Raw genomic sequence first — 15,787 nt, 5'->3', positions numbered from 1 at the left:
ACGAGGTGCAGCAGAACTTGATTTTCAAAACCCAAAATAGTATGCTGGACTGGACTTTTACTGAGGAGAAAAGAATAATAAATAATAAATGTCTATTTGTTATACACGTTGGATAATCCTCGTCGTCAAATTCAATAACATATAATATCAGTGATTCTGTCGGTAGTTTAGGATTTGGAAGTTATTTTAATTAATTACTTTACTGCAAGTTAAGCAAGCTACCGCACACAATTCATCGACCAATCGCTTCACCACGGGTTTTTTAAACCATCAAATTGGCAGCAGGAATGTCGCAAGTGGAAGAAAGAACCGCAACAGCAATAGCGACAACAATAATTCAAATAAATAAACAAACAAATAAATAAATAAATAAATAAAAGGGCTGTTTTAAGTTTGAGGATAAAACGAAACAGAGTCTACACAGACAAGACAAAGTCTTATTAATCCCGCACCCCTACAGAATTATTATTATTATTATTATAATTGTATTTCAATTTCAGAGATTTGTTCTTAGTTTCCACGCAAGAGTTGTTATATGGTGACTCCTTACACTTGGATCGATCACTTTCTCGCTTGCATGGGGTAAGTAATCGGATTCCTATTTATTTTTTTCTTCAATCAATTGTTTATTTTCGCTTGATTTTGATGGAGACGGTGTGAATCTGCTGCTTTGGTATTTGAATAGTTTCCGGTATTAATTCTACTGAAAGGTTGCGTTGACTCGTGTGCTGTGTATTTACAATTACAAGTTTGACTTTATTTTGGTTTCTTAATTTATCTTACTATTTATAGAAGGATGATTCAATTTTTTAAGCATTTAATGAATTGATAATTTTTAACTTAATTTGATGAAGTGGCTAACAAGTTACTCTTTTTATTCTTTGTTTTGAGCGAGCTACTTATTAGAAGTTGAGCTAATCCTTTACTTCATTCGGTTTCGATACTGATTTTTCTTCATTTTTCAGTTTCTTGATGTGTGGGAGTCGTTTTGAACACTTGCTCTTGAACTCTTAGCAAGTAGCTGGCTGCTAAATTTTCTGTTAGTTCGATGGGTGCTGGTTCTTGTTGTCATCTAGTTCATCCAGTTTCTTGAACCTAGACAAGGTTGTGGTCTTGCTGTTGTTGATCCCTTTTCAAATGATTTTTAATGTGTTTGTATCATGCAATGTTGTCCAATATGGTCTCAGAATTTTAAGTTTAATACCATCCGCCACGGTTGAATAGATTTGCTGCTAGTAGAGTACCTACTGTATCTGGGTATATGGTTTAATCCGATTGTAACAGCGCAGTGGTTGTTTTGGGTGCTGCACTAAGTCCACACCAATCATTGCTGTGGATGAGCCGACAAAGGGATTGCGAATTCAAGGGCGGGCAGTGAAAAAACCTAGCATATCTGATGATTTTTGGAGCACAAGCACATGTGATCTGGAAAACAGCGCAGTTCAATCTCAGAGAAGTATTTCATCCATCAGTACATCAAACCAGACCCTCAATCACTGTAGTGGCACCAGTAGCAATTCTGATTTTGTCAATCATGGCAAGTTTTATTTTTATTTTATCTTTACTATTCTGATAAATTGCTAGCAAAATATGGCTTGTCTTGTGTATCTTCTGTGATATTGTGTACCTGGGGTTAAAGTGTTTTATAGTTGTTTGGATACTGAATTTATGGCTCTACTTATTTGACACTGGCTCAAGATGTTTTAGTCACAATAGTTTGGCTGCTTTCTTGATCGTGATATTAGATTTGTTAGATCAAATTTAGAGATGCTGATGCTGATATAACATTAATTGCAGGTCTTATTCTCTGGAATCAGGTCAGAATGCAGTGGATTGGAAGTAGCAAGTCAGAAAATCGAACTCAACAAAGCTGGGAATCCAAATCAAGGTGCTTACCTTTACTGCTTTTTCTGTACTCATTTCTGAAGCTTCTGTCCGGCAATTCGGTTGAGTCGACAGCATACTTTCATCTTACTAATACTGCATTGCCTTTGTGTGTACATAGTATTTATATTTCCTTTGATTGATTTATGATACATATTTTGTGACCACAAAAAATTGAATCAAGTGAGGAGAAATGAGTAAAGAATAGTAAAAGTGTTTTAGTCATTGACTGTCATATCTCTTTCTCAAGCAATATCCTTGTGGCTAGTTTTTCTGCTTAGTTTTTCTCACTTTCTTTTCTCAGCACTTTAGACTTTTTGGCTCTTAGCAGTTGGCCTGCAACTTATGAAAGTTTACTTGGGACCAAAAATCCTTTTCCCAGGCCCATCCCTCTCTCTGTAAGTTTGTACCTAACATGATGTCTTTAGAAATTTCCATTTTTTTATTTTTCTTGGGAGCTGGGGTGCGCATAAAAGATGCCTCCCTCTCCGAACACACTTCCCATTGTGGTACAAGAGCCAGCGGTAAATTATTTAAGCTTATGTGAAGCTAGCTGCTTGGTTGCTAATTGGAAATTTAACTGACAGGAAATGGTTGATTTGCTAGTGGACGTATGGGAGCACGAAGGATTGTATGACTAAGAAATTGATTGCAAAAGTGAAAAAAAAAATTCAGTTTTTCATATTCCTTCGTTGTCTTTGTTTGTTTAAGAGGATTCTGTAAATAGCTTTCAGGCAACTGAAAGAACATTACTGACCAAACAATGGCTTCTTCTTCTGCTGTAGTAAATATATCAGGATACTAATGTTAACCAATTTTCTCCTCTTTGTATATGTGCTGAATTGAACATTTACAGAATAAATTTATTTTCAGTTATTTTTCAACTTTTGTGGTTCAGGCAATGTTTCGTAATAAACCAAATCAGAGGATTGTCAAAAACCATTTTGTGAAGATCTCACTCACTCGTCGTGTACGCATAATTTTCACCGACATCTTCATTTTCGAAAAATAAATGCATGGCTGTTTCTTGAGGCTGAGAGGTTGCTTTGGCAACTTTCATTCGTAGAGTTTAATTTTAATTATTGTTTAATTATCACATGCTTCTTTTTCAAGTATATCATCACATCAACCTTCCAAGTCTTGAGTTATATAGCTGTTAGGTCTTTTGAAGGTTTCTGTGTTGTTGCTTAGAATTTTCAAAGAAACTCATTGGGATAAATATTGTCACTCTAGTACCAGCAGAGCTGCTTGATTCTCTGGTCATCTACGTTCATTCATATTCACATAGAGGTTAACGAGAAGAAACAGAGGTTAGAGGTGGATAGAAATTACACTTAGACGCTCATCGACGCTCAAGTTAGTCTTTGTGCTTCAGGTTGAAGAAGACATGGTCCTTTTTTAGCGAGTGTGTTTGAACCTGGCCTTAGAGTGCAAACCTTAAGCGGTTATATATGGACTGTGTCGGGGTAATTTCGTCACCGTGCCACATGGCACAACTCTATTGGAGTTCTCCCTCCGAAGGTAGGGATATTTCAGTCTTTTTAAGTTTGTGAGCTCCTGGGCCTTTGGCGCATGTTTGAACAATAAGCATGCCCATTATTTCTTTATTTTATCCATATATACCCTCAACTGCTTACTCAGCATCTATAAATAAGATGCATAGATTTAATTTTCACCTCTAATAAACCCCAAAACAATTTATGCTTATGATATCTCTAATATTCGCACTCCTTTAGGCTCATTCAACGACTCCTCTAGTAAAAAACACCTTATAAATCCTCTAGGCGTACAATTATGTCCGTTGAACATTTGTACGCGTTTTTCTTTACTAATTATAAGAGTAAATGCACACTTTAATTGATACATTTTATATTTAATAAAGAGTAGCTAGTGGAGTGTTTCATGAAGTGTATCACAAAGATAATTTCTAGCCTAATTTGTAGAAGAAAACAAATTCTAAAATGTGTTGTCACATGAATTTTGGTTAATTTCTGATATATAATTCAATTGGTTTGTTGGTGGCATGGAATCTGAGCATTTATTAAGCTTTTGGCTTTGCTGCTGGAAGAAATGGCAATTTCATCCGTCGGCATTGCATTGCTGCTGGAATTTAAAAAAATTGTGTTTTAAAATATATTCAATCCTCCTGCATTAATAGTGACAATTGAATATTCTTTTCTATATAAATAAAATTCACACGGTTGTTATCTTTAATTAATCAGTATCTCGGGAAAATAATGAAAGCGTAGGATTATTTATATTGTACTCTAAAAATCATTCTGTACACCCTTATTTCAATAAAATTATTAAATATAAAATTATCTATATGAATTACTTTAGAGAACATTTTTTATGAACCAATAAACATAGGGTGTGTTTGGGAGTGGGGTGTTGTAACTTTTAAGCTTCAGCTGTTGTGTAGTAAAAGCTACAGCGGTGGAGTAGAAGCTAATGGTGTTTGATAAAGGTGATGCAGCTTAAAATCTACAGCTGCTGATGGTGTTTAGTAAAGGTGCTGTAACTTTTAAACTACAACTATTGATGGTGTTTGGTAAATTTTAATAGTTGTGGAGTAGATAATATTTGTAATAATTAATTTTAAATAACATTATTTTAAGCTGCAGCTGTTGTGTAGTAAAAGCTACAGCGGTGGAGTAGAAGCTAATGGTGTTTGATAAAGGTGATGCAGCTTAAAATCTACAGCTGCTGATGGTGTTTAGTAAAGGTGCTGTAACTTTTAAACTACAACTATTGATGGTGTTTGGTAAATTTTAATAGTTGTGGAGTAGATAATATTTGTAATAATTAATTTTAAATAACATTATTTTAAGCTGCAGCTGTTGTGTAGTAAAAGCTACAGCGGTGGAGTAGAAGCTAATGGTGTTTGATAAAGGTGATGCAGCTTAAAATCTACAGCTGCTGATGGTGTTTAGTAAAGGTGCTGTAACTTTTAAACTACAACTATTGATGGTGTTTGGTAAATTTTAATAGTTGTGGAGTAGATAATATTTGTAATAATTAATTTTAAATAACATTATTTTTAATTGTTAACAAATCAATTATTTTTCATTCTTTGAATTATTTTATTGACATACAATTATGATTTATTACTTTACATATTAGATTAATATTTAATAAATCAAATTTAATTTTTTGCACAAGTTGTAATAAATAATTTTTAAAACATATCATGGGGCCAATTATAAATAATTATTATTGACAATGCCAACAGGGCAATGTACATGATATGATTATATGCTTCTCCAAATTACTTTGGTTTGTACATGATATGATTAATCGAGTATTTATTATACCAAATATATCTAATAAAAATCAAACAACAAAATATAATAAAATTAAAATTTAATTAATTACAAAATTCGTATAAATATTTCTATTGTTGTGCCTCCATTAAACTCACAGCAATGTCATCTCTCAAGATTATTATATCTTGAGTTGTGCTATCAATTGTTTCATAATTTTCTTCATGAGATACAATATGTTCGCTAATACTATGACTTGATTCATTCGTCATTTCATCAAAATGATCATGAATTTGTGAATATCTTCTGATATAATTATGCTAGGCCATGGTAGCAATAACTATTTTCACCTGCTTCTTGAATGGATAGCTTGACATATTTCGTAAAATCTTTCATGTATTCTTCTAAACCCCAAAAGTACGCTCAATAACACTTCTCAAGGAAGAGTGCTTGTAGTTGAACAATTCTTTATAACCCATTGGTTGACTACCTCTATGAAATTCAGGAAGGTGATATCTTTCACCCTTATATGGTCCTAAGTACCCACATAACTCTGAATATCCTGCATCACTAAATAATATTTTCTTAAAATTAAAAAATACAAAAATAAATAACACAATCTAATCAATTGAATAAGTATATAAAAAAAAATTAGAAACAAAAACCTGGAGGAGGGTTTGGAAAATTGAATGCAGGATTCGTAATAGTTGTTTGAAATACTCTTACATCATGGGCACTGCCTTCCCAACCAGCCACTGCAAATATGAATTGCATATCAAAGCTATATACAACCATTACACTTTATGAAGTGGTTAGGTTTGTAAAGAAAAATAATAAATTAAATTAATTTTGTCAATTACCTTAAAGTAAGGCATATATTTTAAATCTTCAGATATCTCTTTGGGAGTGGTAATAAAGTTAGGATCCAATGGTTTTATCAAATCTACGGACATATGACACACACTGTCTAATACCTTGTCAAAATATTTACTCATAGTCTCACCAGAATGTTGGAACCGCTCCATTGTTGACCGATTTCCTACACTTTGTCCTAGTATATACAAAAACATTCCTAACATCTCAGCGCCACATGTTTTCCTTGAACTCTTTAACCCATAATTTTCTTCTAAATCGGTGACATAATCTTAAAAATACATCACTATTCATTCGGAACATGTTAAAGCACCTGTTTACATTTCCACCAAGTATTTCTATCAACCATTTATGCCCTGTTTGAGTAGAAGTCATACAAGGCTCCTTATGGATAAATGTCAAATAATAATGATGCATCAAAACAGTTGTTGCACAAACAAGCTGGTCAAATTCCTCTTCATCATTATCCATATTTTTAGATCAAACCTATAACCGATTATCTAAAATTATAATGGGATAATTCAAACTACCAGCTGGCTGAATTCAAACTCTACTCTCAAAGTAGATTCATGATTGGCAATAATCTTTTGAATTTCATTCTGCATTGTTCATAAAAAAAAAAGGGAGAATAATGAAATAATTGCACAAGTAATTAGATTCGTTGTTGAAATATGAAACGTCATTCAATAAAAGAATAAAAAAAAACATGAAAACACATGAAGTTTGTTCGCTAGTCATGGTCAAAATGCATGATGTAATAAACACTGTAGAGATAGTTTAAGAATACTTGTGCCCATGAGCCATGAGCCATGAGCCATGAGATATATTTTTATTATTTCTATTCTATTTTCAAATTTAAACTGTTTGTTAATTTATCAAAAATATAAAAAAAATTAATTAATTTTCTTTTAACAAATATGTTGATGTCTCTAGCCTCTTTGACAATTACACTTGAATCCGTAAGCTACATGCTTCTTCTTTGGAGGAAATACACTTGCTAGCTAAGCATTGCATACTCTGTCATAGCTTTGCAGTTGGCAAAGCAATTTACCCTTGTTTCCAATACCCATGGCCCCAATTCAAAATTTCAAGCCAGATGCCCGTTATTATATCCAAGTTCACTCATGCATTAATTTTTTAACATTCCATCATTCCCATTATTATATCCAAGTTCATTTTGGGATTTGCCTCTACAAAATAAATTATAGAAATTAGCTAGATTTTGTCATAAATTCTATGTCCAGTAATACCACGATGTATTATGTTATGACAGTTGTATTGGAAATTATCTAGTTTTAGAATTAAGTAGAATACTAGTTTCAGAAAAAAAAAATTAAGAATAAAATAAATTATTCTTTTTCACATTGACCAGAAGTCTACTCAAGGCTTTGCATGTATGAATGTCAAGCTGCTAGTCTTTAATTTATGCAAGCAAAATTTCCCACACAGCAAACAAAGATCAATAGCACATGATATGGAAACAATGAAAAGTATACTTTACGAAGCAGCTTTAAAAGGGAGTATGCCTACCTCGTTAGAATTGCTTCACCAGGATCCATTAATTATGTATGCGTGGGCATGTGGATTTTGTGAAGGAGATTATACGCCAAAAGCCAGAACTTGCTAGAAAGTTAAGACATAATTATGGAAGATATATTAATAATCATTTCAATGCTATTATTTTTCCTCAAGCAAATAGTCCAGAAAAATTTTCATAAATAAGCCTCATGGTAAGAACAATGGACATATTTTATAATCAAGAATATATTTCAGAAAATTTTGCATAATTAATGAAATTTGCACAAATAAATCAATAGCAACAATTTATATACATTGTAAATGAAATATAAAGTGTAATAAGTGACAAAATAAAAAGTATTCATTCATAAACGTAATTTACAAAATATTGTTTCATAATCTAAATACAATACATTTTCATTTTGTATTTTTCTCATAATTAAGCCATTTCAATTTGACATTTGGTGGATCTTCTATCTCATTAAATAAATTCCTTTTCACTTTGTCCATAAACAACTGACTAGCAAATAACCACACTTCACTCCCAGCCTCAATGTTTGGTAAAGAAGCAACCACTTCCAATGCTTTATAAATCTCTTGCCCACTTGTATCATTTTGAGAGTTTGAAGTTGTGTTCCTTTTCTCTACTGCATCAATGAGACGATCAAGTTGCCTTGACAGTTTTACAGCACCTTCTGCTTTGTTCCCTTTTACAGCCACGCTTTTACCTTTGCTTCCCTTACTATCATCAGACACAATATACTCATCAGAGTCAGCAGTACTCTCAACACGAAGAGATTCAGATGCGTCATTACTCTCTAAAGGAAAACTAGATGAGGGAACCCAAACATGCTCACCCGTAGCCACAGTGTTCATGAACATTAAATTTAATATTTTCTCCAACTCTGGATCAATACCATTTTTCCAAAATCTACTGAATTGCAGATTTTCCTTTATTTTCTTTTCCCACCATTTAGAGGTGGCAAAAATATCCGCCCGGTCCGGACCAGAACCGTACCCAAGTGTTGTGGGCCGGGTAATACCCGGCCTGGGTATGAAGCCGGGTCGGTCTTGGACATCACTTAATAAACCCGGAACTCGGATTTTATTAAAAAATATTATAAAATATATATTATTTTAAATATTTATATTTATTTGACTCATTTATTATACATATATAAAGTTTTAAACACTTAAAGTTTATATTTTCAAGTCAAATTTTATTGAAATAAATTTAAAACTTATAAAATTACCAAAAAATAAAAAATATATACACATATAATATTAAAAAATATAAAATTCAGGTACCCGGATTAAAACCAGGCTCGGACCCGGACATGGACTGGTTGCATCCGGGCAAGGTTCGGTCATTGCAATACCCGGACCCGGCCCGAGGTTTTGCCATCCCTACCGCCATTCCTCACTTGCATCAACTATCCTTGACCTATGATTCCACCCTAAACCAGTTTCCTTCCCAATCAAATTCTCCCACAATTTTCAATCAGTTCTAAGAGAATCCCATTTATTTTTCATTTGAGTTTTGTTGCAATATAATCTAGTTTCTTTAGTGAATTCCTGAATCAAATTTTAATATCCTTAGGAAGTCAAATGAGTCCTAGGAATATGTCCAGCATTCACCTCTTTAATGCATAAGTCACAAAATACATCTAAAGTCTGGGGGTTCTAGGTAGCCTTACTAGTTGAGCTACTAGACATAATTTCATACACTTAAACCTAGAAAAAAATATATTTCTTTGTTAAACAACAATACAGGAAAAATAAGAATATATAAGTTAAGAAAATTACTAGAATCTTGTTATGGATTGTGCAAGGAAAAATAATTCGATATCAAAAAATTAAAAAAAAAAACAAACCAGAACAAGTTACTTTAGTTGTTACTTTACTTTACTTGAAATACTTTTAATCAAACATTTAGTTTACTTGAAATACTTTTCCAACAAACAATAATGATCATAGCCCACGAATAGAAAAAAAAATTACAAGCAATTCAATAAAGCAACAAAAGACAAACCAGACTAGGAAACAAAGAAATTCAACTAAACAATTATCATAACCAAGAACTACATCTAAAGTCTGAGTTTTGCCATGACACAAAAAACTAGAAACTCAAATCAAAATTACAGAATTTGAGGCAAATGAACATAACCCAGATAATAGATATCATAAACATAAACTTCAAGAAAACAACATATACCACTCATAAGTGCATACTATATATTACAAATTTCACAGGTAAATATAAACAAAATTGAAACTTGTTAAAATAGTAGAGCATGAACTATGCTCAAAGAAGTTTGAAATGGATTTTTATTAGGGGAATTTCATCAAACAGGGGTTGTGCATGCCTATAAAAAGCAGCTACAAAAATAAAAACTACAATAAAAACAGTGGTTACAAGCAAGTAAATCACGCATGACCCATCACCCATCAATTTATTCTAAACAAAAGCCCCAATATATTATGAATGAAAAGGAAGAAAATAAAAATTGCATGTAATAGGGTAAAGGAACACTAAAAAATGAACAACGAGTAAAGGAAAACGCACCACTGACGGAGGCGTATGAGAGTGGCCGGTGTCGGAATCGCATCAATTGGAACTCCCACAGTCGGAATCGTGCTGATGAGAATGGTCGTTTAGGGTTTGTTTAAAAAAAAAATCGATTTGAATTTTGAAATGAAGTTTAAAATTGTGGAGGATAAAATTAAAATGGAATAATTTATAAGGCTAATTTAGTAATTTAACCTACAGCAGGGAAAAAAAATTTGCCAAGCTGCTAAAGTCCAACTACAAGTGTTACCAAACACTTTAGTAGCTGGGTTTTGGCAGCCCAGACGTCTCACCGCACTCTCAAATGGGCTCATAACACCCTCATATAACATGCCCATTATTCCAAATATAATTCTCTTATTTTAAACTCTAAACTTTTATTTATCATAAACAAAATTTAAAAGATTTTAACTATAACTGTTTGATGCTTTTATTTTTTTTAGGGAAATTATCATTTGTATACCTTTAATTTACTCTATTATAAAAAATACAACACTTTGAGGGTGTATCAATCCTTCACCCTAAATTGATAAAATGTATCAGCTGACCACCAAACCGTTAGTTGCCGTTTAAGTATGATGACGTCAAAAGGGTAATTTGGTCTTTTCATGTGATACAAGTGATAATTTAAGGGTATACAAGTGATAAAAAGAGAATTTAAGGGTATACAAGTGATAATTTTCAAGGGTAAAATCGTCAATTCACTGTAATTCCGTTAACTTTCAAACGGCAACTAACGGTTTTGTGGTCGGCTAATACATTTTGTCAACTAATGGTGGACGATTGATACACTCTCAAAATATTGTAATATTTTTAATAACAGAGCAAACATAGGGTATATGAATGATGATTTTTCTTTTTTAAAAAAACTAAAATGAATAAAAGTACTGTAAACATTTTTTTTTTGCTTCACGAATATAAATACTTAAAAATTAAAAGTATATTTTCCGCCTTTTGATTTAAAAATAAAAATAAAAGTATTTTAAACCCATTCAACTTCTTTGTCTTCCTTTTTCTTCTTGGAGTCACGTTCACGATTTTTTCTTTTTCTTTTTTTTTGGGCAAAAATTAATGCTGATTGCAAGTTCCTAAAATTGTATTAAAGCATTTATTTACAATTTGATTTTACTGAAAAGTTGCATATATGTTAAATATCTTTTAATTTTTTTTAGTGTTGTTGATGTAAATTTTTGCTCAATGTACAATGATTGATTTTTTTTCGGACTTTTTTTAAATTAAGTTTTATGGCTTATTTTCTCCTTAAGACATGTGTCTCAAATCATGTGTCTCCTTGTGGTTAATTACTTTGTAAAAAAGAAACAATTGTCAAAGGGGGGCTAGCGTACTGGCGACAACTCTCTGATGCTCAAGTCTGTTTTTTATTCAATTTTTAGAGAGAGAAAATCTAGAGTGAGATGGACATAGTTTTTGTAGTCATTTTATGCCCATTTTTTATCTTACCTTCAAATGAAGGATCTTGGTCTTTATATAGGCATCTTATAGTCAATTGGAGAAGTTATATGTCACTTTTCCTATGACAAGTATTAGTCGAAGCCCATGTAGGGAGACAAATATTAATATGTGTATTCTTTAGACACTTGTCATACTTTTAGGCCCTTGAACTTTGATGGGCTTGAGGTTGAATTCCGCACTTATATAGGTTCCCTACAAAGAAGATTGATTTTGTAATATTTTGCTCATTTTGTAGATTGTTTGTTGGCCCATAGGCACATTTCGTAGAATGTTTGTTGGTCTATAAGCATATTCTGTAAAATGTGTATTTTTCCGTAGGCGTATTCCGTAAAATTTGTATTTACTTATAAGCATATTCCGTAAAATGAGCAATTTCCCCTAGGTGCATTTCGCGGGATGTGGATATGCTTGTAGACGCATTCTATAAAATATATATTTGTCCTTAAACATATTCTATAAAATGTCTATTTGCTCATAGGCACTTTCCGTAGAATTTATATTTGCCCATAAGTGCATTCCGTAGAATGTGTGTATGCTTATAAACTCTTACTTAGAAATATTATTGTGCAAATTTTATTGAACTCGCAAGCGCACGAATCTATTGTAGAATAGACTAATGGTGACGAGTGTCGATCCCACGAGGAGGTGGATTTTAATTGTGTGTAGAATTAATTTTGTAAATGGGTGGTTGGATTTGTAGTGAAAGTGATTTGGATTATCCTAAAATTGGAATTGAAATGGCGAGAATAAATTCTAAATTTGGAATTGAAATGACGAGAATAAATTAAAGAGAAATCTATTGAGATGACGTACTTGGGTATCTGGATCCGTATCAACATGCATCATGTGTTAAATAATCCTTATTAATGTCAATTAAATCATGAGGGGTGAATCCACACCTCATGAACCACGCTCTAATCAATATGGTGCTAAGGGTTTATCGTGCCAAATAATAATAACCTTGTACTAGGGGGTTGGTGAAACCAAGGCGGTACTAGACAAAATTAGTATTATTTGTTGACGAAAAGTCAAAACATCCACAAAAATTAGAGGGGAAGAGAAAGTAAATTTACCAAATAAAGCCCATGACACATTTTGAGACTTCACCTTCAACCCAAGCTTGAAAGAAAATTAGCTACTCGTAATTGAACAAGGGGCAAAATGGGAATTTATTAAAATACGTAGAAAATACAAGATGGAGAAGGAATTACAGAAAATGGATCCCAAAAATGGATTCAGAGATATCAAATTAGGGGGGAGAGGCCTTTTTTTTTATAGATACATGGAGTAAATTATGGCCATCAGATTAAAAACAGTTTGGACGCTCAGGATTGGGTCACGTCATCAGTCAACAGTACGCGGTTTGACCACGTGGATGAACAGTAACACAGTTTGACCCGGGTTGAACAGTGACGCGGTTTGGTTGAAAATAATCATGTGTGATGCATGTACCGTACGCGAGATTTTTCGTCCACTGATATACTGCCACGTCACCATCAACAGTACATAAGAATTTTAGTCCAACAGGATCATGACACCTCATCAGTCAATGCCACATCATCGGTCAATGCCACGTCATCGATCCATCTATGTGAACAGTGTTATGAACAGTAATGTAGACAGTACCGTACACATGAATAGTACCGTACATGTGAATAGTGCCATTTTTCCTTTTATGTTCCTCTTAAGGTTTTCGACTGTCCTGAGTTCAAAAGTGATGTCCGTTTTGCCGTATGATCTCTCGTTTATTGTGAAATGACCATGATGCCCCTAAAATACATAAAATACTTAATTAACATCAAACACACATAATTAAATTGCAAGAAGCTTAAATACATAAAAGTAAGGGTTGTTAGTAAAACTTGAAATCCTTTATAAATATACATTTTCTAACACTCAACAAATATTTTCTAAGTGTCTAGATCATTTTGTTTTGTGAGAAATGACCTATGTCGTTTTTTTGTAAAGAATGAACCTAAGTCTATTTTTATTAGTAATATTTTCTAAGTGCCTAGGTCAATTTTTATAAAGAATGAACATAGGTCATTTTTCGTAAAAAAAATGGACCTATGTCATTCGTTGTGAAGAGTGGACTTAGGCCATTCTTTGTGAAGAATGGACCTAGGCCATTCTTTGTGAAGAATGGACCTAGGCCATTCTTTGTGAAGAATGGACCTAGGCCATTCTTTGAAGAATCGCACGTTTGGCACTTTGTTCAAGACTCGCCCTTTAGGTGTTTTACTTATAAATATTTTCTAAGAGCCTAGATAATTTATTATAAGGAATGGACTTAAGTCGTTCTTTATAAAAAATTAACCTAGGTCATTCTTTGTGATGAATAAATCTAGGTCATTCTTTGAAAAATCGTGTCTTAGGCATTATGTCCAATATTCGCACTTTGGGTGTTTTATTTAAAAATATTTATCAAGTACCTAGGTCATTGTTTGTGAGAAACGAACCTTGGTCACTGTTTATAAATAGTGGACTCAGGTCGTTCTTTGTAAATAGTGGACCTATGTCGTTCTTTATAAAGAATGAACCTAATTTTTTTTATGGATTATGCTTTTGGTGTTTTGTCGTATCTTACACTTTGCCACTTTACTTTGAATTCTAAATACTTAAGGTCATTCTTATAAAGAATGAACTTAGGTTATTTCATATAAAATATTTTTATTGGGTTTATATTTTTCAAAAGTATTGGGTCATTCATAATTTAGTCTAAAAGGTGTGTTGAGTAGCTTTATTAGTATTTTGAGTAAATAAAGATAATTAATTTAAATAATTTAAGGATATGTTTTGCAATTTTTTAGAGTGTACAAAATAAAACTTAATTTTTTAAATTAAGTAGATAAGTGTATAGGGTAATAGAGTATTCAAATTAACCTTTAGAGTGTAAATAACTCCACCCATAATATAATAATTTATCTATTTCTAAGTACAAGATGTTTTATTTTAGTTTGGGAAATTATCATTCATATACCCTATATTTACTCTGTTATCAAAAATACTATAACACTTTGAGGGTGTATCAATCGTCCACTCTTAGTTGATAAAATGTATCAGCCGACCACCAAACCGTTAGTTGCCGTTTGAAAGTTAACGGAATTACAGTGAATTGACGATTTTACCCTTGAAAATTATCACTTGTATACCCTTAAATTATCACTTGTATCATATGAAAAGACCAAATTACCCTTCTGACGTCATCATCATTAAACGGCAACTAACAGTTTGGTGGTCAGCTGATACATTTTGTCAACTTAGAGTGGACGATTGATACACCCTCAAAGTGTTGTAGTATTTTTTATAATGGAGTAAACTAAGGGTATGCAAATGATAATTTCCCTTTTAGTTTTTTCACATAAATTTAAATCAATTTCATATAGAGAACGCAAGTTTTAAATACAACATGTGAAATTTTAATATATTGGCCTAAAAAATAAAAAGTGAGTCCATAGCCATGCCTATTCTACTATATTAATAATGGTCTTATTTTAGAGTGTTTTCTGGTCTCATAAAATGATCTGCACTATTGTAAAACGTTTGAAAGATCATAAAGTATCAAATCCACATTGTACTTCGCATGGACGTCCATGGGAAAGAACTACTAATATATATATATAATCTTTCTCTAGTGTTAAAATATTAAAAAAAAGCACAGATTTCAATACATTGAAATCTATGTGTGTGTGTGTGTGTGTTTTTTTTTTTTTTTTAATTTTAGCGAGATCCTTACTTGAATAACGTGAAGATGTCCTAATTAGAAAATGACTATGTATGTATCTATTTGTTTGTATAAAATCTTTATATCACAAATTGTATTTCTAATCTTTATATAACAAATTTTCGTCTAATGGAGACATTAATCTTTATACTAGAAAAAAAGGAAATGAATAATGAATGTCTTGGATAATAATTGTTTACTCATGTTTTTTTTAATACAATTGTTTATTCATGTTTGATATATCTAGTTTGAGATAACAAACGTGAGTAGATCACATGCATGACAATTGATATTTATCAATCTTGCATTGTATGCATAAAAGAAGATAATGCATGCATGAGAACATAGAGCTATAAAGCCCACAAATGTTTCTTTGGACTGATGAAAATTTTTTCATTACAAATCTAACAAAAATTCTTTAATTTGATTTTCAGTATCATTTTATATTTATTGATTATAATTAATTACCACTCAACTCACTAG

At 32.2% G+C, this 15,787-nt stretch overlaps 1 protein-coding gene across 3 annotated transcripts; it reads left to right on the top strand.

Moving 5' to 3' along the window:
• The first annotated feature begins 213 nt into the window (after positions 1–213).
• On the top strand, positions 214–2,768 carry LOC102606763 (uncharacterized). 3 transcript variants are annotated; one of them, XM_006475789.4, is made up of 5 exons: positions 214–582; positions 1,290–1,537; positions 1,798–1,888; positions 2,213–2,282; positions 2,472–2,768. In XM_006475789.4, the coding sequence occupies exons 1-5, from the start codon at positions 536–538 to the stop codon at positions 2,523–2,525; spliced, it is 510 nt and encodes a 169-aa protein (XP_006475852.1). In that variant the 5' UTR covers positions 214–535; the 3' UTR covers positions 2,526–2,768. The 3 variants fall into 3 exon arrangements, with proteins under 3 accessions (XP_006475852.1, XP_006475851.1, XP_006475853.1); XM_006475788.4 differs by having other exon boundaries at positions 216–582; positions 2,189–2,282; XM_006475790.4 differs by having other exon boundaries at positions 219–582; positions 2,216–2,282.
• The last annotated feature ends 13,019 nt before the right edge of the window (positions 2,769–15,787 follow it).

This window comes from Citrus sinensis, chromosome 1, assembly GCF_022201045.2.
Source record: "Citrus sinensis cultivar Valencia sweet orange chromosome 1, DVS_A1.0, whole genome shotgun sequence".
Taxonomy (NCBI): Eukaryota; Viridiplantae; Streptophyta; class Magnoliopsida; order Sapindales; family Rutaceae; genus Citrus; species Citrus sinensis.
This window is presented reverse-complemented; position numbering and strand designations above follow the sequence as displayed.

What these genes read in the sequence shown, in the direction of transcription:
- LOC102606763 (XM_006475788.4), top strand. Translation starts at nt 536, where the DNA reads ATGGTGACTCCTTACACTTGGATCGATCACTTTCTCGCTTGCATGGG. An exon ending in TTCTGATTTTGTCAATCATG is followed by an intron (nt 1,538 to 1,797) that starts GCAAGTTTTATT and finishes CATTAATTGCAG; the next exon opens with GTCTTATTCTCTGGAATCAG. An exon ending in AGCTGGGAATCCAAATCAAG is followed by an intron (nt 1,889 to 2,188) that starts GTGCTTACCTTT and finishes TTCTTTTCTCAG; the next exon opens with CACTTTAGACTTTTTGGCTC.